Source organism: Bubalus kerabau, chromosome 14, assembly GCF_029407905.1.
Source record: "Bubalus kerabau isolate K-KA32 ecotype Philippines breed swamp buffalo chromosome 14, PCC_UOA_SB_1v2, whole genome shotgun sequence".
In the NCBI taxonomy this organism is placed as follows: Eukaryota; Metazoa; Chordata; class Mammalia; order Artiodactyla; family Bovidae; genus Bubalus; species Bubalus kerabau.
In genome coordinates this window covers 22,680,506-22,707,365 of record NC_073637.1, presented here as the reverse complement: position 1 = coordinate 22,707,365, position 26,860 = coordinate 22,680,506, and the positions used below count along the sequence as shown (strand labels likewise).

The 26,860-nt window shown below is 38.9% G+C and overlaps 1 protein-coding gene across 2 annotated transcripts in view; it reads right to left on the bottom strand.

Moving 5' to 3' along the window:
* The window catches only part of SNTG1 (syntrophin gamma 1), a 147,160-nt gene that overhangs the window by 25,442 nt on the left and 94,858 nt on the right, over positions 1-26,860 (bottom strand). For both annotated transcript variants that reach the window (XM_055545957.1, XM_055545958.1), the window contains exons 12-15: positions 11,309-11,425; positions 8,988-9,059; positions 5,569-5,721; positions 312-404 (exon numbers count right to left, since the gene is read on the bottom strand). In XM_055545957.1, coding sequence (XP_055401932.1) covers positions 312-404; positions 5,569-5,721; positions 8,988-9,059; positions 11,309-11,425 — 435 coding nt within the window. The remainder of the gene's footprint in view (positions 1-311; positions 405-5,568; positions 5,722-8,987; positions 9,060-11,308; positions 11,426-26,860) is intronic.

The following is a 26,860-nucleotide window of genomic DNA, read 5'->3' as shown; positions in this document are numbered from 1 at the left end:
AGTAAAGAATCTGCCCACAATGCAGGAGACTCAGGTTCAGTCCCTGTGTTGGGAAGATCCCCTGGAGAAGGGAATGGCTACCCACTCCAGTATAAACACTTTATATAGTTGTAATGTTTTGTGGCAAAACATTTGTTTTATTAAAATTCAAACTTCTATTTTTCTCTAAGCAGATTGAGGCATAATTTATCTCCTATTAATAAAGTTTGACACCTGATCACCAGGCAGCCTGCTGACAGTAGTTGGAAGCAGTTTCTGTTGTTCTCAGCGCAGGACGCCTGCCTCATGCTCGAGCTGACGGGGTACCCTACCTTGGTCGCAGCGTCGAAGCAGATGAAGCCGGTGCTGAAGTCAATCGTGAGCCCCATCAGGTGACCCTCCAGCACACATGCATATGTCTTGCACTGGACAGAACAGAGAACTGTTACTTTCATGGGACTGACCCAACATCAGGGTGAAGAGCCACATTTATCAGACTGTGTCATACTGCCTGTGACAAGTTCCTTATATGATTAATAACACAACAGCAGACTTTACTTCAGCAATAGCTGTAGAAGAAAGCCGGTCTGACTGACATCCTGATGTAAACAGAGCACGAGCTGAATGGTTGTGGATCTGCCTGGGGGATGCAGGGTTGTTTCTCATCCTACCCTAGGTGACCTTGTCTTGACCTTGTGCCACTTTGATGCCCTTCACTCTCTTGGCAATAAAACTATACACATATTTTTGGGTGTAGGCAAGATGATATTAAATCGTTATATTCTGTAGCTAAATATCACTGCATTTTTATTAAACTAAAAGTGAGTTATTTTAAAGTTATTGTCATTTTATCAATATTATTAGAGAGAGCTCTCAGGCAAACAGACATATTTACTAATCAGGTCAAGAACACCACGACCTTAAGAGTCTCTGTATATTGATTGGTACAAGTTACGTCCTAAAGACATTTACTTTTGCCTATTATTTGTGTAAACTTATTGATTCTTCTAAATCAATAATTAACGATTGTTCACTGAGATCAGACTAAATTATAATTTTAATTATATAAATATTTTGGGAAGACTACTAAAATATAGATGCTGAGATACAAAGAATAATAGATAAGAAATCAAATTTGGGGATTATATGAAATGATGCATGTTTATGTTATAGGCTGGTTTTACTTGCACTTAATTGCAAACTGGAGTGGGATATTCAAATCATGAAAAATACTTGTAATTAACAAGCAAAGGGGAAAGAGAGAGGGAGGAAGAAAGAGAGAGACCTCTACCAACCCTTATATACAATTTGTGTTTGTAATACTGGGTATGAAAGTATCCATACATTAAGTGAGCCTCATTCTGACCATTGTTTTGTTGAGTTGCTAAGTTGTGTCCAACTCTTTCGTGACCCCATAGACTGCAGCATGCCAGACTCCTCTGTCCAACTATAACAATGGCCAAATGTATCAAGTTGCCTCCACCAGACAGGTATATTCATGTGCTTAAGCCCAGTTTACATAGGAAAGTTATGACCATGCCAAATTATTCATTTGAAGTTCAGTTTTTCAAAAAAGGAGATTAAAAAGCAAACTTAATGGGTCTTGTGAGTTGATTTGGGGGCTTCCTGGGTGGCTCAGTGGTAAAGAATCCACTTGCAATGCTGCTTCTTGCAGAAGACCTGGATTGGAGGTTGAATTTCTGGATGGGGAAGATCCCCTGGAGGAGGAAATGGCAACTCACTCCAGTATTCTTTCCTGAAGAATCCCATGGACAGAGGAGCCTGGTGGGCTACAGTCCATGGGGTTAGAAAGAGTCAGAAATGACTCAGCACACAGCAAGTTGATTTTGGAGTGTAATTTCATTTAGTACACGAGCACCTTCCCTCCTTGCATCCAACCATTGTCACTTTATTAAAAGTACTATCAAATTTAAGGAACATCCAAGGTTGCCTGATTTCCTCTAAATTATACATGATTGTTTTCTGTTTTCAAATGACATTATTTAAAAAATACATGCCAAGTGAAAACACCTTCAGTATAGAGCATTAACAGTTATCTAATAAAGAACATAATTGTGAATTAAATTACATTATTTCAATAATAATTATATTAAAACAGATGATATAAGTTGAAACCCCTCAAAGTTTTATTCTATGATTTATAGTCTTAATAAACATATATAATGAGTATACTTGTATGTTTGAATATGGAAATATTTGATTTATTGTTTAATTTATATGTTTATTTCATAATAAAATTGAATTACAGCTAGAAAAGAGCAAAAAATTATCCTTCTTAAAAAAGTTAAATTTGCACTTTATATATATATATATATATAAACATATATTTATATATTATAATATATAATCATATAAATTATATATTATATGAAAGTGAAAAAAGTGAAAGTGAGTTGCTCAGTCGTTTTGGACTCTTTGCAACCCCATGGACTGTAGGGTCCTCTGTCCATGGAATTTTCCAGGCAAGAATACAACAGTGGGTTGCCATCCCCTTCTCCAGGGACTATATATTTGTTATATATTATGTATGATCATTATATGTAATATAATTATGATATAATATATAATGATTATATATTAACTTGCACAATTTATATATTATTACATAACATTTGAAGATACATCAAAAATAAAATTATTTTTCATATGCCCTTTTGGATGACTGCTAAATGTCTATAGTGGATAAAAAACACAATGAAAGTCTGAAATAAATAACTTCAAGAGAAATCAATTTTTGAATGTTATACACTTTACTGAAAGCCTTATTTTAAAAAGGCTGTATTAATTCAGATTGAATTAGTGTAAAGTAAACAATAATTATCCATCCCTTACCAGTATTATTCACTTACTCTGGGGAAATGTTTCAACAATTGGACAAATAAAGGTACTAAAAATAATAGTAAATTAATTAGGCTTAATTGTGGTAATTTGAATACTAGGGAAACGTAAGTTGTAAGTCATATTTTGATTAATATAAAAATGTTAATTTTTGGTGTTCATTACATTTTATACTGTCATCCTGGGAAGTATGATTAAATTTTAAGATGTTAATTTAAATGACAATTAGGATGTTTAGAAATATCTCCAACAGTTAATTATCTATTAAATAAATATATAGATATTTGCATTAAGTACTAAGTAATTAGAGATCAGAAAATATTTAAATAGATAAAGGAATAGATTAGAAGGTAAAAATGTTAAAATGCAGTCCTCTTAATGAAAACTGATTTCAAAATAAAAATAATTTATTAATTCTTAATAATTAATCAATTCACTGGACATGAGTTTGAATAAACTACAGGAGATGTGAAAGCCAGGGTAGCCTGGTGTGCTGCAGTCTGTGGGATCATAGAGAGTCAGACACGACTGAGTGACTGAACAAAAACAACAAAATACCTGTTTCACAATGGGGCATGTGTCTCCTCTTTATTTCATTTAATTATCAACTTTAGTTGAAGTGAAAATACTAGGAAATATGAGTAAACTAAACTTGTGAGTAAACACATAAACTTCTTCATGTAAATATTTTTACATGCTTGACTTTTGAAAATAACAGATCCACAGTAATCAGTCATTGGTTATTTCTGGTGGAGCACACAAGGGGAAGTTATAAAATGTGCAAAACAACAAAAAGCTAAAAAGATATTAAATATTTTACTTTCACGTATATATGCATCTTAAATTCCTATTGTGAATATGTAAGGTGCCAGTCAAAAAAAGGCATTGCTCAGGACATCAGCTTATAGAATATGAGGTTCAGAGTTTAAAAAAATAGTAAAATAGAATGAAACAACACAATTTTATCTCTATCTCATTTCTAAACATTAGGAGACTTGAAAATCTTAAATTGAAACCAGCAAGTAGAAATTGCTGTGTATTTGTTTCCAAGTGAAGTGCAATATTCCAGGGAAATGATAATAAGGAAAACCTAAAACTATCAAAATGAGTAACAAAAATGTCAACTCCTATACAGCTTCATACAATGCTTTAAAATAGTCTTAGGGGTTGATACTTAAAATATTAATAAAATAATATTTAAGATATTTCTCATCTTTCCACTTTTGATATGAAAAATCTATTTACTAAATTGAGGTTCTATACAACTAGATTATTGAAACAACACGTCTTAGTTACTTTAACAATTTTAAATACATGCATATCAGCAATATATTAGAAAATGTTAATTGAGCAATGAAAAAATGATAAATGAGTCTTCTCCTTGTCTCTTCCCCTGATTTGTCATGTCACATTGTTGTGATTTGATGGATTGAATATAAAAATTTGTAGTCAGAAAAAAAATTAATACATGTCACAAATCAGTTCAATGTAATTGGAAAAGTATGCATCCAGGTCCATTGTTACAGGCAACCATCCCCGGATAATAATGATGTGTTGTTGCCATCAGACATTTCACATATAAGAAATAAAGTTTAATAAACACCTGCTGATTACCTGTGAGTACAAAATGCACTGACTTCAGTCGGTAGAGAAATAAAATACTCCCAGAAACCTATAACTCAGTGTGAGGAAAACAAGTACAGATCACTCCAACTCATGCAGAGTGTGGACAGACCTAAGGAAAAAAGACAAAAGAGATGCTGCATTCTGGAGGGGGTGGGGGGCAAGCTTGAATAGGACCAACGAGGAGGAACAGTGGTGGGCACATGGCAGGGCAGACTGGGAGTCAGGAAAATCGTCCTCCATGGTGTGACCTCTGAGAAAGCTTCAAATTCACCTGTGTGGTTTTGTAGGGTAATGATGAAAACTAGGCTTTCCAGCAAGAAAAGAGACTTGTGAGTGATAAAGTCATTCCGGCTGGAAATTAAGTGGTTGTGATTGGAGACCAGGAAATGGTTTTGTAAGCAATTATTTAAAGTAAGAACATTTCTGTTTTAGATGTCAGGTATGGATGTCAGAGTTTGGCTATAAAGAAGGCTGAGCACCAAAGAATTGATGCTTTTGAACTGTGGTGTTGGAGAAGATGCTTCAGAGTCCCTTGGACTGCAAGGAGATCCAGTCCATCCTAAAGGAGATCAGTCCTGAGTGTTCATTGGAAGGACTGATGCTGAACCTGAAGCTCCAATACTTTGGGCACCTAATGTGAAAAGCCAACTCATTAGAAAAGATCCTGATGCTGGGAAAGATTGAAGGCAGGAGGAGAAGGGGACGACAGAGGATGAGATGGACGAATGGCATCACCAACTCAGCAGACATGAGTTTGAGCAAGCTCCAGGAGATGGTGATGGACAGGGAAGCCTGGTGTGCTGCAATCCATGGGGTTGCAAAGAGTTGGACACAACTGACTGACTGAACAACAACAGCAAGATTCTAATTAAATTTAGAAATGTGTTTTTGATGAGCAGTAGGAAATAGGATAGAAAGATCAAATTATAGAAAAATTAAAATGCTTTCAGAGTCGTGTTGCACTTCATTTAAACAATGGCCAATGACTAAACGTTTGAGCCTCACAAAACTGGATTTTCATGTTCGCCTGAATTTATATCAGAACTCTAGGGAGGGGTCATGCATCCTGGGGGTCACAGGTCCTCAGCTTTCACAGACCCTCACCTGTATCCGCTCCACCTCGAGAAAGGTTGCTGTTTGGAAGGCTCGTTCCCACTGGGCGAGGTCAGAGTCGAGCTCCACTGAGAAGTACAGGTCCTCCCCAGACTCGGACTGCACGGTGAAGCAGTGCCTCCGCCGGTCCAGCAGGTCACTGTCCTGATGGAAACTTGGAGTTATGCAGACTGGCACATACCTGAGCTACTGACCCAGTCACCCTTGGGTGAGTGCTGACCACTGTGTGGTGGAGACGCTGTAGAAACAAGGATTCTACCCTCTGACATCACTAATTCTTCATTACAATGGTCACAGAGGACAATTTCCAGTCCTCAAAGTCCATAACACATTTCCTTTCTGAACTGACACTGAAGAATTTCTGGCTTCAACTCTTCCTAGCAAGAGTAGTTATCAAAGTACTGACTGCATGAGATTCCATTTCTCACTGGACAGGTGGATAACACACAATGTTCCTTTTTCCTTCCAGAGCTGTGAAGATGATGAGATTAAGCAATACTTAATGTAATTTGTAAGTTTTAAGGAGATTATAAGCATGGTATCTTTTACTGAGTTGATTTCTATAATCCTTAAACTATCATGGGAATATTCTACCAGCTGAGACATAAAAAAACTGAGTCTAACATGTTTCAGAAATTTTACTGCTTTTTAAAAACTACACATTGCCCTTACTTATGTAACTGTAATTCATTAAGTCAAAAGGACTTTGATATGGCAATTTCTTGGTCTGAGGAGAAGTTTTCAACTAACATGCTCACACATCTATATGTGCAGCAACTTCAGGGATGTTAAAAGGTGAAAAGAATGCAGCTAAGAACTGATGAAAAATTGTAGAAGAGAAAGTTGAGGAAATGACTCAGAATGTTATAAATCTGCTTTTGTACATCACAAAATGAAAAAAAATATTTTGTGTCCTTTACAACTAATATGACCAATGTGGGAAAATAGCATGCATTTTAAATGATATTAACTCAATAATTACAACACTTCAATTCTTTTGTGCTATGCAGAAAGTCATCAAGAGTAGGTGAAAGTAATATACATGAATGCAAGTATTTCCATTTTTATAGCTACGGGAGATGCCAAGATATTGAAATTACTTTTCTAATAAAATGTCACTGAATACCTACTGGAATAATTATTTTCAAAATGATCTAGCCTTTAAATTATTATTCATATATTCACTATCCAAAGGGGTGTGGGGAAGGGGGATATCATGACCCTGGCTGACCCTCTGCCTTCCAAACTGCCCTCTGTCACAGCCTGGATAAGGATCCCCCTGTTTAAATCTAGCCACTCGGCCTGCCTTGTACTCCTTCACTAGCTTAACATCTCTTAGATTCAGCTGTTGACAGGAAACCTGGAGGAAATTCCTTCTTAAAAAGAGGAGAGTTCCAGTAAAGACAAGTAGCCCTCACGGACAATGCTGCATACCTTCAAAGGGAGAAATGCTTCATACTTAAACTTTTTAAAAAGTATACAGCATATAAACAAAATATGATCATCAAAAGAAGCTTTTTTATCTTTGATTTACATTCTTGATTTGTTATTTAGTATACTTGAATCAGTTTTCATTATTACTTCGATTGATATCAGCATTTCCCCCCAAGACATTGTTATGAAGCAAACAGAAGCTTTGCTACAATAAATTAGCATAACTAGCACTAGAAAAGCAAACAAACAAGAGACACTTGAAAACAATAATGCTAATTTCTTATAATATTATTCAGGGTTGACTTTAAATACTGCCTATTCAGATTAATGGTTTTAATTAATAGCTATAAGATTCATCTTCAGATTTCTATTCTAATATTCTACTTCAGAGGATAATTACACCATACTAAAAAGAATCATCAAATCCATGCTTTGCAATCCAAAGAATATATGGTTTTTAGGACAAAAATCCATCCAGCAGGGAGAAGTGTACCACTTCTTCCTATAAATGTGGGCATTGTAGGGTCATAAACAGCCAGAATCATGGCTAGTTATTTGGCCCTACCTTTAGGAAATAATCCAAAGTCCCCCCTTTAAATAGTTCCAAAGAATAAAATTCCTACTCTCAGCTTTTAATACTTGGTATGTGAAGATTGTTCTTCAGTCTCCTAATATCCTTTTTTAGAAAATAGAATCTTTTGCAGAAGTAGTAAAAATAAAAATAGTTTATAAGATATAGACAGATGAAAATAACCTGTTAAGGTGTCAGCTGAAAAACCCTGCCCCCCTCAACAATAGGGCTTCCTGGCTGGCTTAGTGGTGAAGAATCCACCTGCCAATGAAGGAAATGGGGGTTCAGTCCCTGGGTCTGTAAGATCCCCTGGAGAAAGAAATGGCAACCCACTCCAGTATTCTTGCCTGGAGAATCCCAAGGACAGAGGAGCCTGGTGGGCTACAGTCCATGGGGTCGCAAAAAGTCCAACACAACAGCACACACACACACTCTTTAAAGTATGCAAAGGAGAAGTAACACAAAGCAGACAGTGCTCAGAGTGTGTGGCTGAGTTTCTTTAAGAAATACTGTGGCTGCTGCTAAGTCGCTTCAGTCGTGTCCGACTCTGTGCGACCCCATGGACTGCAGCCCACCAGGCTTCTCCGTCCATGGGATTCTCCAGGCAAGAACACTGGAGTGGGTTGCCATTTCCTTCTCCAATGCATGAAAGTGGAAAGTGAAAGTGAAGTCGCTCAGTTGTGTCTGGCTCTCAGCGACCCCATGGACTGCAGCCCACCAGGCTCCTCCATCCATGGAATTTTCCGGGCAACAGTACTGGAGTGGGGTGCCATTGCCTTAAAATTGACATCATTCTAAAGAAACAACTAGAAAAATGGATACAAAAGCTATCTGGAATTTTACCAAATTCTCAGAGACTTCCTATTGCAACAATCCTGTGTATAGCACAGAAGTTTAATTGATTTATGACAGCTAAATATGCAGCTCTACACTCAGAGAAACAATGTAACTGTGAGACTTAAATATATTACAACACCCACATATATACATACACACACACATCTTTCTTTGCATATACCTTTTTACTTTCTACATTCTCTAATTCCAAGTCTTATTCGGATCTTTCTCTTCTGCATTTTACACAGCAAATACAACTCTGGTAATAACTGAAGCTTAAATTCAGACTGTCTCCAGGTGACCTTCTACTTCATCCTTCAAGGACCTGACAAACTTCTCCTTGTGTCCCTCTCCCACGGAAGGGCCTGGGATCTGCTCAAGCCTTATCTAAGTCAATGTGCATTTCTCTCCACTCCATCTTTTCTCTTATGTGTTTTTCTTTTCCACGCCTTCACCTTGTATTTTCCTTCATATCCAGGTATTGTTTATTTTCATAAACTGCCTGTGAACCCAGGACCCCAACTGGCTAAGCAAAGCCTTTACAACCATCACTGCTTTTTGGTCCTACCTTCAGGATCTTACACATGATCTCGTAAACTGAAAAAGTTTTCTCTGCTCGGGTCCAGTCCCACGTGGTCACCTTGAAAAGATGAGAAACAAACTCATCATGTGTTTTAGAAAGATGGCCCCTACTTTCCTCTATTAATACACAGTGGTGCACCCATGAAGTTCTCACACACACGCAAGGCAGCCTGAGTAGTGAGGTTTTCCTCATGCAGTGTTTCTGCCTCTGCCCGCCCAGTTTCACACTGTTTCTCTTCCTCTTTCAGCAGACATTTCATATTATAAGCATATTATAAGACATTTCATATTATAATGGGACAGCTTCCCATTGCTCAGTGTCTTGACGTATCTTAAGTAGTGTCTGCGTTGTTGCTGTTAAGTCACTTCAGTTGTGTCCGACTCTGCGTGACCCATAGATGGCAGCCCACCAGGCTCCCCCATCCCTGGGATTCTCCAGGCAAGAACACTGGAGTGGGTTGCCATTTCCTTCTCCAATGCATGAAAGTGAAAAGTGAAAGTGAAGTCGCTCAGTTGTGTCCGACCCTCAGCGACCCCATGGCCTGCAGCCTTCCAGGCTCCTCCGTCCATGGGATTCTCCAGGCAAGAGTACTGGGGTGGGGTGCGTTATCTCTACAAAAATTATAAATGTTGTTTTGAGGGGAGTTAATTATTTTAATATGGGAAATGTAGCCAATATTTTGTAGCAACTGTAAATGAAAAATACGGTGTCCATATTTCACTATGTAATAGTCTGTTCTCTGTTTACCACTTAGAAGGAAAGTTATGACCAACCTAGATAGCATATTGAAAAGCAGAGACATTACTTTGCCAACAAAGGTTTGTCTAGTCAAGGCTATGGTTTTTCCTGTGGTCATGTATGGATGTGAGAGGTTGGACTGTGAAGAAGGCTGAGCTCCAAAGAATTGATGCTTTTGAACTGTGGTGTTGGAGAAGACTCTTGAGAGTCCCTTGGACTGCAAGGAGATCCAACCAGTCCATTCTGAAGGAGATGAGCTCTGGGATTTCTTTGGAAGGACTGATGCTAAAGCTGAAACTCCAGTCCTTGGCCACCTCATGCAACGAGTTGACTCATTGGAAAAGACTCTGATGCTGGGAGGGATTGGGGGCAAGAGGAGAAGGGGACGACAGAGGATGAGATGGCTGGATGGCATCACTGACTCGATGGACTTGAGTCTCAGTGAACTCCTGGAGTTGGTGATGGACAGGGAGGCCTGGCGTGCTGTGATTCATGGGGTTGCAAAGAGTCAGACACGACTGAGCGACTGATCTGATCTGATCTGATCTGACACACAAAGAATACTGGACATTGTGTCAACGCTGGCTTTTCATTTAAGAAAGACATATTTACATCAAGAAGTTTTTCTAAGTTCTTAACATTGTGAAGCTCTAAATAGCATGTTGAAGCTGTTTCACTAGTTTGGGCTTTTTTTTTTAATTCTTTTTTTAAAAAATTTTATTTTATTTAACTTTACAATATTGTATTGGTTTTGCCATATATCAAAATGAATCTGCCACAGGTATACATGTGTTCCCCATCTTGAACCCTCCTCCCTCCTCCCTCCCCCCTCCCCATACCATCCCTCTGGGTCGTCCCAGTGCACCAGCCCCAAGCATCCAGTATCGTGCATTGAACCTGGACTGGCAACTCATTTCAAATATGCTTTAAACATGTATTTGTCTCTCCAGTCCTAAGAAATTGTTCAGAGTAGGGCCAGTGTAAAAGGTGTAAGCATTTATGATTTTCTGTCTTCTGGGTGATTTGAACTTTATGTGCACATAGATACTAAACATTACAACAAGTCTAATCTGATGATTCCAAGATCCTATGTAGTTATTAGACCTGTAAGCAAGTAGTTCAGCATTTAATATTTATAGTTGATAAATATTTATTGAGACTCTACTGTTGTGTAAGGTACATGTTTCCAAAAGCAAGACCTTAGGTGCAACAGGGCCTCATCCAAATTTAATTTGAAGGCTGATGATTAAATATGGGATATTACAAGTTATCGAAAGCACTACTGGTTTATTTGACTTAGACCTGTCAAATAATAAACATATTGAGCCTGGAAAAAATGCCAAAATAGAAATGCATCCTAGGTCTCTCAAGGGCTATAAAGTCAGTGTTTAATGCCAAAACATATATCTTTAGCAAGAAATCCTCAGAAACATTTGGACTATTTTGCATTTTTTCCTGTACCTTATTTTCAAAATATATCACTAATATGCCCTTTGTCATTGTAAAGTTGATGTCACTATGCTGTGATACCATGGGAAAAATAAGGGATGTTGAACAGAAACACTTACTGGAGGTGCCAGAAACTTGTAAAGGCAGGAGCCCCTCAGGGCCAGAAAGGCGGGTGAGTACACACGGTCCTGAAGTGGGTCTTGCTCCCGCATTTCACACCAGCCCATGTAGACAATCTGCAAGGAAGTGGAATACAATGATCCATCAACGGAGTCTCATTTCTGGGGGCTTATGTGTATAAAGCACCACAAGACGCTTTCATTCTCTTATGAACGTATCAGATTAACTGCTGCAAAAAGTACGTTAATCACATTTACCTTCAATAAATGAGTGTGAACCAGTCATCAGATTTATAATATGTCTCCATCAATGTTTTTAAACAATAACCTCCAAGGAACCAATGATTAGGTTGATAACTGATTTCTCAAGAAAAAGAATGAAAGCCAGAATATCGTGGAACATAAACATCAGGGTATAAAATGAGGACAACGATCGGCCTAGAATTCCATACATGGCAAAATTATCTTTTATTCATGATTGAATAAGGTTAACCCAAATTTGGGGTGACTTTATGTATCTATTACATTGATGGGTTAAGTCTGAAAATTACAGCTCCTGTGCACTGCTTTCTTTCGGCTGATAAATACATTCAGAGCAGAGAACTACCTTAACCTATGGTGTATCACGAGTCTAACTTTGTCTAACTCTACGGAGACAAAAAAATACCTTTCTATTTACAAGTAAGTAGTCCTTAATCTGAGAAATAGTGCAGGGAGATGAATGTAGTTAATTTTTGCTTTTCGATAGCTCAGAATCACATATAAAATCATTTGGAAGTAGACTGTACATATCTATTGTGCTGTTTGCTGCCTTAGCAGCCATTAGGTTGAGATTCTTCTGCTTTAGAAAGTGTGTATGTTTTATTTTATAGTGACAATATATTACATTTAGCTTTGTGTATTTGCGGGCTCTGCACTGGCGGATTCAACCAACTGCGGACTGTAAACATAGGGCAACACTTCACAGTTGTGTGAATTCACAAATGCGGAACCCACAGACGTGGAGAACGGACTGTGGGACTTGAGAATCTGCAGACTTTGGTTCTGGAGACAGTCCTCTGCAGGAACCAAGGGATGGCAATAAGATCTGGGTAATAAAAATAGCCGTTTGACAGGAAGGGGCAAAAATGTTAAACAGACTTGCACTGGACCCTGTTTGCAATATAAAGACAATTTTGTGGGTATTAGAGACTATTAACACTAGACCCAGTAGACATAGTCTACTCTCCTTTGCTATCATATTGTAGAGAAAGAGTTGATTTTTATTCCTTCAAAGCAGGTTTAATCCTCAAACAAACAAATGCAATGCTGAGCAGACTATTTAAAACATATGCTAAGATCTTTTATGACAAATACGTGAAACATACTAGATAATGAAATAGAAAAGTACAGAAATGGTATTTTAAAACTTTGGGGAAATTTTACCTGCTTTAAAATGTGATTTACAGACTTTCTTTGTTTTCATTTCTTTGTTAATTTAATCATTACTATATAAATTTGCACACTGAGCCTTAATTTTGTTCCCCTTTGCTATTTTTAACTTTTATTTGAAGGGGTTCATTTTCCAGTCTTTAAATGAAATTAAGAAAACAATCTCATTCATAATTGCTACAGAGACTATAAAATACTTAGGAATTAACCCAAGAGGTGGAAGATTTGTACATTGAAAACTACAAAATTTTAATGAAGGGAATTATAGATACAGATAAACAGTAAGACATTTGCGTCCATGGATTGGAAAAATTAATATTTTAAGAGATCTGTAACATCCAAAGTGGCCACCATTGCAGTGAATCCCAACCAAAATCCCTGTGGTTTCTTGAAGAAATCATCCTAAAGTCCACAGGAAATCATCTTAAAGTCCACAGAAGACCCTGAATAGCTGTATCAATATTGAATAAGAAGAACAAAGCTAGAGGCACTGCATGTTCTTATTTCAAATGTATTGCAAAATAACAGTCATCAAAGGAATAAGATACCAGCAGAAAAACAGATATAGACCAACGGGACAGGATAGAACATCCAGAAATAAACCTATGCATACATGGTCTCTGAATCTTTGAGAGAAATGGGGAATGGCTAATCTCTTCAGTAAATGGTATTAGGAGAACTTAATATCAACCTGCAAAAGAATGAAATGGGACCTTTATGTCACACTGTATACAAAAATCAATTCAAAATCAATTAGACTTAAATGTAAGACCTGAAACCATTGCAGTTTTAAAACTTATGCATTTCTGTGTAAAATTTCCCAGAGTGGCTGCAACTAAGAAGACAGGAAATGTCACATTTTGGTGAGGGGAGGGTGACTAGAAACGTAGAAGCCCATATACCGCTGGCGAGGCTTTGATCCTTCACGTCTAATATAAACGCACCTCGGCGTGGACACCTGTGCCCCATTGCACACATGCAAGTGTGTTCCTTATGGCATTATTCTCAGTCCCAACCACGTACACGTGGCTTAAAACATTGATAAACCGTGTGCCCTCCAATATATGTTGTAGACGAACACCGTAGTAAACTGTGATACCATAAAGGAAGAGGATACAGCAAGGAAAATTCGTGCATTGTCGTCACACAGAACAATGTAAGTGAATGTCACAGAACACAATGTGAACTGAAAGAAAGCAGATACACAACTATATTTACACGCATTATATACATATATGACCTTGATTCAGATAAACTACAGGAGTAGTTTGCAATGCATTTCTGGTTGGGGTACAAAAGCAAAGCTAGACAATCATTACCCAGTTGTCAGGACAGTAGTTACTTTAGATGGACGCAAGCCCAGTGTGAGTGGGGAGGACAGACTGGGGAGACAGAATCTGAGTTGAACACAAGCCACTCTTCTTGACTTAGACTGTGATTACACAGGGCTTTGGCTTTTGAATAATGAAGCTGTACATCTATGTTTTATGAACTTTCTATATATGTATTATATTTTATGAAACCTCATTTTAAAAATAGCACCCAATGTGTACTATTAATAAAAGTCTTATAACAAATCCATCTTAAAAATAATAGATTTTTGTGAGTTTTACAGGCAGAAAGTCTTACAACAAATATAGTTAAATTGCCCTATTATTCTGGGGCTGCTACAATGAGGTAAAACTTTATTTATTATGAATTATATCACCCATATTATTATATTATTGCTCAATTAAGTCAGAATATTTCATTTTAATTCAATTGGATAAAACTTAGTTTCCCTGTAACTTCTCTGCATTGACAAGAGAAAAGAAGAGAATAAAGTGGTGTACACAATCAAGAGACGGAAATAACTGAGCTTCCTCAGAGCATGCGATTTGGAGTTTACTGTCTCTTTCCACCTCTATAATTTACTAGAAGCTGAAATATTAAGAATGATGTACTGATATTTTTCAAGAATTATCATTAAATACAATTTTTTAAAGTTTGAACTGATTGTAGCTTTGAGGAATGAGCTGAAGATGTAACTAATAAAAATGGGATTATCAGATCTGAAAGGGATATTTCTTCATACTTGTTCTCCAGGCCAAAGATTGACCTTATTACTTTCTGTGCCAAGGGAAAGGGCTGTTCTCAGTTTGGCAGAAAGGTCAGAAAGCAGTTTCTGCTTCTCATCATTAACCTGATTCGTGGGAATAATTACATGGTTGAGGAGGCATAATGCATTTTCAGTAAATTCATCCTACACTTGTCACACCAAACAATAACTCCAAAGAAAAACTGTGTCACTTAACCTTATTTTAAAAAGAAATAGATGAGCAATACAAGTATAAGGATATTTCAAATAGAATACTTTAGAAATAAGTAGAATTAAAGGGAAATAGTTTTTTATATAAACAAAACGACAAACGAACTGCCAACCATATATCATACAATTTTCAGATAAATATTTTGGAGACTTGCCTATTTTTCAGCTTTATTGAGGTATAAATTGACACAGAAAAATGTAAAATATTACAGTGATTTGCTATGCACATCTACTGTGAAACGATTCTTTCCATCTAGTTGATAAACACATCTATCATCTCACATATTTATTTATATATAAATATATATTATAATGTTCCATTCAGTTCAGTCACTCAGTCACATCCAACTCTTTGTGACCCCATGGAGCTTGCTCAAACTCACATTCATTGACTCGGTGATGCCATCTGACCATCTCATCCTCTGTCATCCCCTTCTCCTCCTGCCTCCAATCTTTCCAAGCATCAGGGTCTTTTCCAATGAGTCAGTTCTTCGCATCAGGTGGCCAAAGTATTGGAGCTTCATCATCAATCCTTTCAATGTATATTCAGGACTGATTTCCTTTAGGACTGACTGGTGTGATCTCCTTGCAGTCCAAGGGACTCTCAAGGGTCTTCTCCAACATCACAGTTCAAAAGCATCAATTCTTTGGTGTGCAGCTTTCTTTATAGTCCAACTCTCATATCCAAACATGACTACTGGAAAAACCATAGCTTTGACCAGATAGACCTTTGTTGGCAAAGCAATGTCTTTGCTCATTAATATGCTATCTAGGTTTGTCATAGCTTTTCTTCCAAGGAGCAAGCGTCTTTTAATTTCATGGCTGCAGTGACCATCTGCAGTGATTTTGGAGCCCAAGAAAATAAAGTCTCTCACTGTTTCCATTTTTTCCCCATCTATTTGCCATGAAGTGATGGGACCAGATGCCATGATATTTGTTTTTTGAATGTTGAGTTTTAAGCCAGCTTATTCACTCCCCTCTTTCACCTTCATCATGAAGCTCTTTAGTTCCTCTTTGATTTCTGCCATAAGAGTGGTGTCATCTACATATCTGAAGTTATTGATATTTCTCCCTACAATTTTGATTCCAGCTTGTGCTTCATCCAGCTCAGCATTTCACATGATGTACTCTGCATATAAGTTAAATAAGCAGGGTGACAATATACAGCCTTGACATTCTCCTTTCCCAATTTTGAACCATCCATTGTTCCATGTCCAGTTCTAACTGTTGCTTCTTGACCTGCATACAGAATTCTCAGGAGGTAGCTAAGGTGTTCTGGTATTCCCATCTCTTTCAGAATTTCCCGTAGTTTGTTGTGATCCACACCATCAAAGCCTTTGTCATAGTCAACAAAGCAGAAGTAGATGTTTTTCTGGAATTCTCTTGCTTTTTCTATGATCCAATGGTTGTTGCCAGTTTGATTTCTGGTTCCTCTGCCTTTTGTAAATCCAGCTTGAACATCTGGAAGTTCTCGGTTCACATTCTGTTGAAGACTCCATTGGAGAATTTTGAGCATTACTTTGCCAGTGTATGAGATGAGTGCAATTGTGTGGTAGTTTGAACATTCTTTGACACTGCGTTTCTTTTGGATTAGAATGAAAACTGACCTTTTCCACTCCTGCGGCTACTGCCAAGTTTTCCAAATTTGCTGGCGTACTGAATGCAGGACTTCTACAGCATTATCTTTTAGAATTTAAAATAACTCAACTGGAATTCTATTACCTCCACTAGCCTTGTAGTGATGCTTCATAAGGCCCACTTCACTTCAGACTCCAGGATGTCTGGCTCTAGGTGAGTGATCACACCATCGTGATTATCTGGGTCATTAAGATATTTTTGTATAGTTCTGTGTATTCTTGCCACCTTTTCCTAATATCTTCTGGTTTTGTTAGGTCCATACCATTTCTGTCCTTTATCGAGCCCATCTTTTCATGAAATGTTCCCTTGGTATCTCTAATTTTCTTGAAGAGATCTCTAGTCTTTCCCATTCTATTGTTTTCCTCTATTTCTTTGCATTGATCACTGAGGAAGGCTTTCTTTTTTTTTTTTTTTTTTTTTTTTTTTTTTTAATTTTATTTTATTTTTAAACTTTACATAACTGTATTAGATTTGCCAAGAAGGCTTTCTTATCTCTCCTTGCTATTCTTTGGAAGTCTGCATTCAGATAGGTATGTCTTTCCTTTTCTCCTTTGCCTTTAGCTTCTCTTCTTTTCTCAGCTATATGTAAGGCCTCCTCAGACAACCATTGTGCCTTTTTGTGTTTCTTTTTTGGGGGGATGGCTGTAATTTATATTACAATATAGATGCACATAGTTTTGGTGAGGGCATTTCAGTTCTCATCTCTTAGAAAATTGTAAATAACTCATGTTATCAACCAGTCACCATATGCACAGAGGGTCCTGGACATTGCTCCTCTTATATGTGCAAGCCTGCCCCCTTACACTGGTCTCTCCCTGTTTTCCCCAGCCCCAGCTGCTGGCAGCCATGGTTCTACCCTCTGTTTTTCTGAGTTTGATTTATTTTTTTATTCCATGTATAAGTGATACAGTGCATTATTTATCTTTCTCTTTTAGCATAGTGACTTCAAGCTTCATCCATGTTGACACAAATGCCAGGATTTCCTTCATTTTCATGGCTAAATAATATTTCACATGTATATGTGTGTGTGTGTGTATACATGTATATAGTATATAAACTCTCCATTATCCGTTAACCTGTCAACAGCTTGTTTCCATATCTTGGCTATTATAAGTAACACTACAGTTACATGGGAGGGCAGATGTCTCTTTAAGACTCTGTTTTTGTTTCCTTTGAGAATATACCCAGATACGGCATTCCCAGAAGGAAACAGCAACTCACCCCAGTATTCTTGCCTGGAGAATCCCATAAACAGAGGATCCTCATGGGCTACAGTCCATGGGGTAGCAAAAAGCTGGAGATGACTGAGTCACTGAGCATGATGGCTGGATCATATGGTAGCTCTATTTTTAACTTTTTGAGGATCCTCCATACTGTTTCTTGGAGCAGTGGCTGCGCCAGTTTACATTCTCACCGACAGTGCACTGGGCTCCTTTCTCACATCCACATAAATACTTACCTCTTACCTTTTTATATCAGCCACTGTGGTTTTGATTGCATAAACTTGCCTATTTTATTTTTTATTTTATTTTTTTTACATTGCTTTATATTTATTTTATTTTATTTTATTTTTAAACTTTACATAACTGTATTAGTTTTGCCAAATATGAAACTTGCCTATTTTAAACTACATGTGAAAACACATCCATTATGTGAAGCCGGTGCTGCATAGCAATATTTTATTCTTTAATTTTTGATCATTTTATTTTACATTACTTTTTTCCAGTTTTAAACAAACTTTATTTTGCAGAGCTGTTTTAGGTTTACAGCATCATTGAGTGGAAGGTACAGAGATTTCCCAAAGAGGTCTCACCCTGCTACCTCACACCTGTGTAATCCCCACTATCAACATCCCCCCACAGACAGCACATTTGTTACAATTGCTGATTCTATATAGATACACTTTATTGCCTGAAGTCCTCCATTTACTTTAGGGTCACTCTTGGTGTTGTACATTCTATAGGTTTTAACAAATGTGTAGGGACATGTATCCACCACTCTAGTATCTTCCAGAATAATTCCATTGCCCTAAGAACCTATTGTGCTAAGCCTATTCATACCTCCCTACTCAACCTCTAGAAACCAATTCCCCTTTCAGTCTTGCCAGCATTTTGCCCTTTCCAAAATGGCACACTGCTAAGTCACTTTAGTCGTGTCCGACTCTGTGCGACCCCATAGACGGGAGCCCACCAGGCTCCCCCGTCCCTGGGATTCTCCAGGCAAGAACACTGGAGTGGGTTGCCATTTCCTTCTCCAATGCATGAAAGTGAAAAGTGAAAGTGAAGTCACTCAGTCATGTCTGACTTTTAGTGACCCCATGGACTGCAGCCTACCAGGCTCCTCCGTCCATGAGATTTTCCAGGCAAAAGTACTGGAGTGGGGTGCCATTTGCATACAACAGCGGAGAAGGCAATGGCACCCCACTCCAGTACTTTTGCCTAGAAAATCCCATGGATGGAGGAGCCTGGTGGGCTGCAGTCCATGGGGTCGCGAAGAGTCGGACATGACTGAGCGACTTCACTTTCACTTTTCACTTTCATGCATTGGAGAAGGAAATGGCAACCCGCTCCAATGTTCTTGACTGGAGAATCCCAGGGACGGGGGAGCCTGGTGGGCTGCCGTCTATGGGGTCGCACAGAGTTGGACATGACTGAAGTGACTTAGCAGCAGCAGCAGCAGACTCAAACAGCACATAGCTCGTTCAGACTGCCCTCCTTCATTTGCTATCACACGTTTAGTTACACACGGGTCTTTCGTGGCTGGATGGCTCACTTCATTTTATCACCAAACAGCATCCCACTCTCTGGAAGTACCACAGGGTATTCATCCTTTCACCCACGGAAGACTGCTGGGCTGCTTCTGAGTTTGGACCATTATGATAAAATAAAAGTGCTGTACACAGCAAACGCATGGCTTTCTGTGTGGACACAGGCTTTCAACTAAGGTAAATACCATGAAGGGGTGATTGCCAAAACGGACGGTTAAAATATACTTAATTTTATAAGATGCAACCAAACTGCCTTCCACAGTGGCTGTGTGCACCACCTGCGTTCCCACCAGAGTGGATGAGCGCTCCCGCCGCTCCACACCCTCAGCAGCACTTGGTGCTGTCAGTGCTCTGGAGGTTGGCCATTGTAAGAGGAGTGTAGTGGTATCAATGTCTCATCATTGTAGTTTGCATTTTCCTGATGACATATGATTTGGGCCTTCTTTTCCTATGCTTACTTGCCATCTGTATTTCTTCTTTGGTGAGGTATTTACTAATGTCATTGGCCTCCTTTGAAATTGAGTTGTTTTCTTATTCTTGAATTTCAAATGTTCTTTGCATATTTTGGGTAACAGTCCTTTATCAGATACATGTTCTGCAAATATTTTCTCCCAATCTGTGGCTTGTCTTCTCATCCTATTGATACTGCCTTTTGCAAAGCAAAGGTTTTACTTTTAATAAAGTTCACTTTAGCAATGATTTCTTTCATAGATCATGTCTTGGTGTTGTTTCTGAAATGTCATCACCATGTGAGGGCTGGTCATGAAAGGTGAGACCCAGAGTGCCTGTCACCCGATAAGCAGCTTTGCTAACAGACACCCATGGAGAAGCAAGACTTCATCCGAATGGATGGTAGAAAAGGTCAAAATGCTTAAGGCTTTGTTGCAACCTAAAAGGTAAGATTTGTTGGTAGTTATATGTTTCAGGTTATAAATATTTAGGCCTGGGAGTTTAATTGGTCCTTTATTTGAATATAAGTATTTATTTAATTATGTACTACAACAGCAGAGGTGTAGTGGAATTTTTGCTTTTGATAAATATGTACAACTCTGCAAATAAAACATCATAAGCATGATTGTAGGGATTTCTGCTGTGGTCAATGAAGCGTTTTAGTAGCCAAAGCTACTGTGCATTTGAAATTAATATGGAAGCAATAAAATCAAATCACATTTCTTACAATCTATTTTAATTTCATTGCTATGCTGACATTACAATTTTTTCTACTACATAATTTCAAAGAAAAAAGACAATAAGTTCCACATATAAGAGAAGTTTATGAAGGGAATCAAATTACTAAAAATTTAGAGAGCTCGGAGTGAAGCTTGGCTTAATTTCCTATTCTGCTAAAAGCCAGTGAGTATAGGACCATTGTGGAAATAAATAAGCCACTGAAATATAGAAATAGTTTATTTTCTGAAAGCCATTTTTGTCACTAACAGATATTTCATAAAAGAACAATTAGTTTCTCTTCTAAAGAAATTTAAAGTTGTATTTCCATTTCAGTTCAGTTCAGTCACTCAGTCATGTCCAACTCTTTGCGACCCCATGAACTGCAGCATGCCAGGCCTCCCTGTCCATCACCAACTCCTGGAGTCCACCCAAACCCATGTCCATTGTTTCAGTGATGCCATCCAACCATCTCACCCTCTGTCATCCCCTTCTCCTCCTGCCCTCAATCTTTCCCAGCATCAGGGTCTTTTCAAGTGAGTCAGCTCTCCACATCAGGTGACCAAAGTACTGGAGTTTCAGCTTCAACATCAGTCCTTCCAATGAATATTCAGAACTGATTTCCTTTAGGATGGACTGGTTGGATCTCCTTCAAGTCCAAGGGACTCTCAAGAGTCTTCTCCAACACCACAGTTCAAAAGCATCAATTCTTTGACACTCAGCTTTCTTTATAGTCCAACTCTCACATCCATACATGACTACTGGAAAAATCATAGCCTTGACTAGACGGACCTTTGTTGGCAAAGCAATGTCTCTGCTTTTTAATATGCTATCTAGGTTGGTCATAACTTTCCTTCCAAGGAGCAAGCACCTTTTAATTTCATGGCTGCAATCACCATCCACAGTGATTTTGGAGCCCAGAAAAATAAAGTCAGCCACTGTTTCCCCATCTATTTGCCATGAAGTGGTGGGACCAGATGCCATGATCTTAGTTTTTGAATATTGAGCTTTAAGCCAACTTTTTCACTTTCCTCTTTCACTTCCATCAAGAGGTCTTTAGTTCTTCTTTACTTTCTGCCATAAGGGTGGTGTCATCTGCATACCTGAGGTTATTGATATTTCTCCAAAATTTTGATTCCAGCTTATGCTTCCTCCAGCCTAGTGTTTCTCATGATGTACTCTGCATATAAGTGTGGGGCCACCCAAGACGGACAGGTCATGGTGGAGAGGTCTGACAGAATGTGGTCCACTGGAGAAGGGAATGGCAAACCACTTCAGTATTCTTGCCTTGAGAACCCCATGAACAGTATGAAAAGGCAAAATGATAGGATACTAAAAGAGGAACTCCCCAGGTCGGTAGGTGCCCAATATGCTACTGGAGATCAGTGGAGAAATAACTCCAGAAAGAATGAAGGGATGGAGCCAAAGCAAAAACAATACCCAGTTGTGGATGTGACTGGTGATAGGAGCAAGGTCCGATGCTGTAAAGAGCAATATTGCATAGCAACCTGGAACGTCAGGTCCATGAATCAAGGCAAATTGGAAGTGGTCAAACAAGAGATGGCAAGAGTGAATGTCGACATTCTAGGAATCAGTGAACTAAAATGGACTGGAATGGGTGAATTTAACTCAGATGACCATTATATCTACTACTGTGGGCAGGAATCCCTTAGAAGAAATGGAGTAGCCATCATGGTCAACAAAAGAGTCCGAAATGCAGTACTTGGATGCAATCTCAAAAACGACAGAATGATCTCTGTTCGGTTCCAAGGCAGACCATTCAATATCACGGTAATCCAAGCCTATGCCCCAACCAGTAACACTGAGGAAGCTAAACGGTTCTATGAAGACCTACAAGACCTTTTAGAATTAACACTCAAAAAAGATGTCCTTTCCATTATAGGGGACTGGAATGCAAAAGTAGGAAGTCAAGAAACACCTGGAGTAACAGGAAAATTTGGCCTTGGAGTATGGAATGAAGCAGGGCAAAGGCTAATAGAGTTTTGCCAAGAGAATGCACTGATCATAGTAAACACCCTCTTCCAACAACACAAGAGAAGACTCTACACGTGGACATCACTAGATGGTCAACAACAAAATCAGATTGATTCTATGCTTTGCAGCCAAAGATGGAGAAGCTCTATGCTGCTGCTGCTGCTAAGTCGCTTCAGTCGTGTCCGACTCTGTGCGACCTCATAGACGGCAGCCCACCAGGCGCCCCCGTCCCTGGGATTCTCCAGGCAAGAACACTGGAGTGGGTTGCCATTTCCTTCTCCAATGCATGAAAGTGAAAAGTGAAAGTGAAGTCACTCAGTTGTGTCCAACTCTTCGCGACCCCATGGACTGCAACCTACCAGGCTCCTCCATCCATGGGATTTTCCAGGCAAGAGTACTGGAGTGGGGTGCCATTGCCTTCTCCAGGAGAAGCTCTATACAGTCAGCAAAAACAAGACCAGGAGCTGACTGTGGTTCAGATCATGAACTCCTTATTGCCAAATTCAGACTTAAATTGAAGAAAGTGAGGGAAACCTCTAGACCATTCGGGTATGACCTAAATCAAATCCCTTATGATTATACAGTGGAAGTGAGAAATAGATATAAGGGACTAGATCTGATAGACAGAGTATTTCCATTCAGTGCATTTTTAGTTTCTACTTTTGCATAAATAATACATTCTCCTCAATACCAGGCTGTAGTTAAGTTCTTGGGCTTCTAAGGTGGTGCAGTGGTGAAGAATTCACCTGACAATGTGGAAGATGCAGGAGACAGTTTTCAATCCCTGTGTTGGGAAGATCCCCTGGAAAAGGAAATGTCAACCCACTCCAGTATTCTTGCCTGGAGAATCCCATGGGCAGAGGAGTCTGATGGACTACATACAGTCCATGGGGTTGAAATGAGTCAGACAACTGAGCGACTAAGCAGGAACATGAGTTAAGTTCTTACACAATTTAAATAATGTTATAAAAACTCCAAAAACTGAATCAATAGAACAAAGCGATAGCAACAAGCATTTTTTAGCCTTTTGAGCACAATAATCTTTTTTCTCTAACTTCAGTTAATCAAATCGGCCATGAATCTAGATCTGGACAGAGGCGATCTACACACAAATTCAGTGTTGATGACTTCATAGACATCCAGTATCATTTGGTTGGTGGAAAACTGCTACTGTATAGCATGGTGGTGGTTTAGTTGCTTAGTTGTGTCTGACTCTTTGCAATCCCATGGAGTGTAGCCTGCCAGGCTCCTCTGTCCATGGGATTTTTCCAGGCGAGAATACTGGAATGGGTTGCCATTTCTTTCTCCAGGGGATCTTCCCAACCCAGAGACAGAACCTGGGTCTCCTGTATTGCAGGCAGATTCTTTACTGACTGAGCCACCAGGGAAGCCCACTGTATAGCATGCTCCAGACTAAACTCCAACTTAGTTATCAAATTTTCAATGATGTAAAACTATTTAAAGTGGAAAACTTGAGAGGGTTTCCTTCTGTTGGAAGAAAGTCTACTGAGGTATACCACAGTTACTTCCTCTTCTGGAGTGGAGGTCAGGAGATCATACAATCTCAAGAAGATTCTCAAGAGAAAGAAATATCATATGAAATCCCTTTAATGGTACAAATGAACTTATAACACAGAAACCGACTCACAGACCTACAGAATGAACGTCTAGTTGCTGGGGAAAGGGATAATTAGGGAGTTTGGGATGGTCACATACATTCTGCTGTGTTTAAATGGTTAACCAACAAGGACCTACTGTGTAGCACAGAGAACTCTTCTCAGTGTTATGTGGCAGCCTGAATGGGAGGGAGTTTGGGGGAGAATGGATACATGTATATGTACGACTGAATCCCTTCACTGTTCATCTGAAACTCTCACAACATTGCAAATCAGCTACACTCCAATATAAAATAAAAAGGAGAGAAAAAAAGGGAAAAAAGGAAGAGCTCAACATGTCAAGAAAAGAGTTTTGCTTCCTCCTGACTATATCAGTATATGAAGGGCTTTTCTCTTAAGACAGCAGAGGACAGATGCCTTCCTGCCCTGCCTGCTCACACTGGAGTACACAGTGTTCTGTGAAAAGGTTTTAGGAACTTTACTCCTTGCTCTTTCACTCAAAAATCATAGCAGAAGGCAGATGAGAAAAACCCATATTGTTACATGTTATCTTTGGATCTGTATTAATTTATAAATAATGACATGTTTAGTACTTTATAATGGCACTTCATTTTCAGATACCAAAATCTGCATTGTTTCCTGTTGCAGGAATAGAAAAATTACCACAACCATGGTGACTTGACACAGCATGAATGTATTATGTCATGGGCCTGCTGGATGGAGCAAAAGTCAAGATGCCAGCAGCCTGCCTTCCCCTCTGGGACTTCGGAAAGAAACAACTTCTCTGCATTGTCCAGCCTACAGAACTGCTGTGTTCCCTCTCTCATGACCCCTTCTTCCACCCTCAGAGCCAGCACCTCTGCCTGCATCCACAGTCACACAGTTCCTGTAATTTCACTCTCTTCCACTCACCTGAGCCTGGAAAGGTTCTCTGCTTTAAGGATTTGAATGGATAAATCAAGACAATACAGGGCAATGTCCCTATCGCAAAATTATCAACCAAAATCACACCTGAAAAGTCCCTTTTTCATGAAATCCATTCATAGGTTTCAGGGTTAGGACATGACACATCTTTGGTGGCCATGGTATTTGTGAAAGCAATGCAAGAATCAACATGTTGACAAAATATGCTTCAGAGACTTACCCTTGATACATTCAGTTCAGTTCAGCTTCTCAGTCATGTCCAACTCTTTGTGATCCAATGGACTGCAGCACGCCAGGCTTCTCTGTCCATCACCAACTCCCAGAGCCTGCTCAAACTCATGTCCATAGAGCCAGTGATGCCATCTGATCATCTCATCCTCAGTCATCCCCTTCTTCTCCTGTCTTCAATCTTTCCCAGCATTAGAGTCTTTTCCAGCGAGTCAGTTTTTCACATCAGGTGGCCCAACTAATGGAGTTTCAGCTTCAGCATCAGTCCTTCCAATGAATATTCAGGACTGATTTCCTTTAGGATGGACTGGTTGGATCTCCTTCAAGTCCAAGGGACTCTCAAGAGTCTTCTACAAAACCACAGTTTAAAAGCATCAATTCTTTGGCACTCAGCTTTCTTTATAGTCCAACTCTCACATCCATACATGACTACTGGAAAAACCATAGCTTTGACTACATGGACCTCTGCTGGCAAAGTAAAGTCTCTGCTTTTTAATATGCTGTCTTAAGCCTGTCATAGTTTTTCTTTCAAGGAGCAAGCATCTTTTAATTTCATGGCAGCAGTCACCATTTGCAGTGAATGTGGAGGCCAAGAAAATAAAGTTTCTCACTGTTTCCATTGTTTCCCCATCTATTTGCCATGAAGTGATGGGACCGGATGCCATGATTTTCGTTTTTTGAGTGTTGAGTTTTAAGCCAGCTTATTCACTCTCCTCTTTCACTTTCATCAAGAGGCTCTATAGTTCCTCTTCAATTTCTGCCATAATGGTGGTGTCATCTGCATGTCTGAGGTTATTGATATTTCTCCCAAATTTTGATTCCAGCTTGTGCTTCACCCAGCCTGGCATTTCACATGATGTACTCTGCATATAAGTTAAATAAGCAGGTTGACGATATACAGCCTTGACATTCTCCTTCCCCAATTTTGAACCAGTCCGTTGTTCCATGTCTGGTTTTAACTATTGCTTCTTGACTTGCACACATATTTCTCAGGAGGCAGTAAGGCACCCTGGTATTCCCATCTCTAAGAATTTTCCACAATTTGTTGTGATCCACACAGTCAAAAGATTTAGCATAATCAATAAAGCAGAAGTAGATTTTTTTCTGGAACTCTCTTGCTTTTGTGATGATCCAACAGATGTTGCAAATTTGATCTCTGGTTCCTCTGCCTTTTCTAAATCCAGCTTGAACATTTGGAAGCTCTTGGTTCATGAACTGTTGAAGCCTGATTTGGAGAATCTTGAGCATTACTTTGCTAGCGTGTGAGATGAGTGCAATTGTGTAGTAGTTTGAACATTCTTTGGCATTGCCTTTCTTTGGGATTGAAATGAAAACTGACCTTTTCCAGTCCTGTGGCCACTGCTGAGTTTTCCAGCTGGCATATTGAGTGCAGCACTTTCACAGCATTCTCTTTTAGAATTTGAAATAGCTCAGCTGGAAATCCTGTGCTGCACAGCATGTGGGATCTAAGTTCCCCA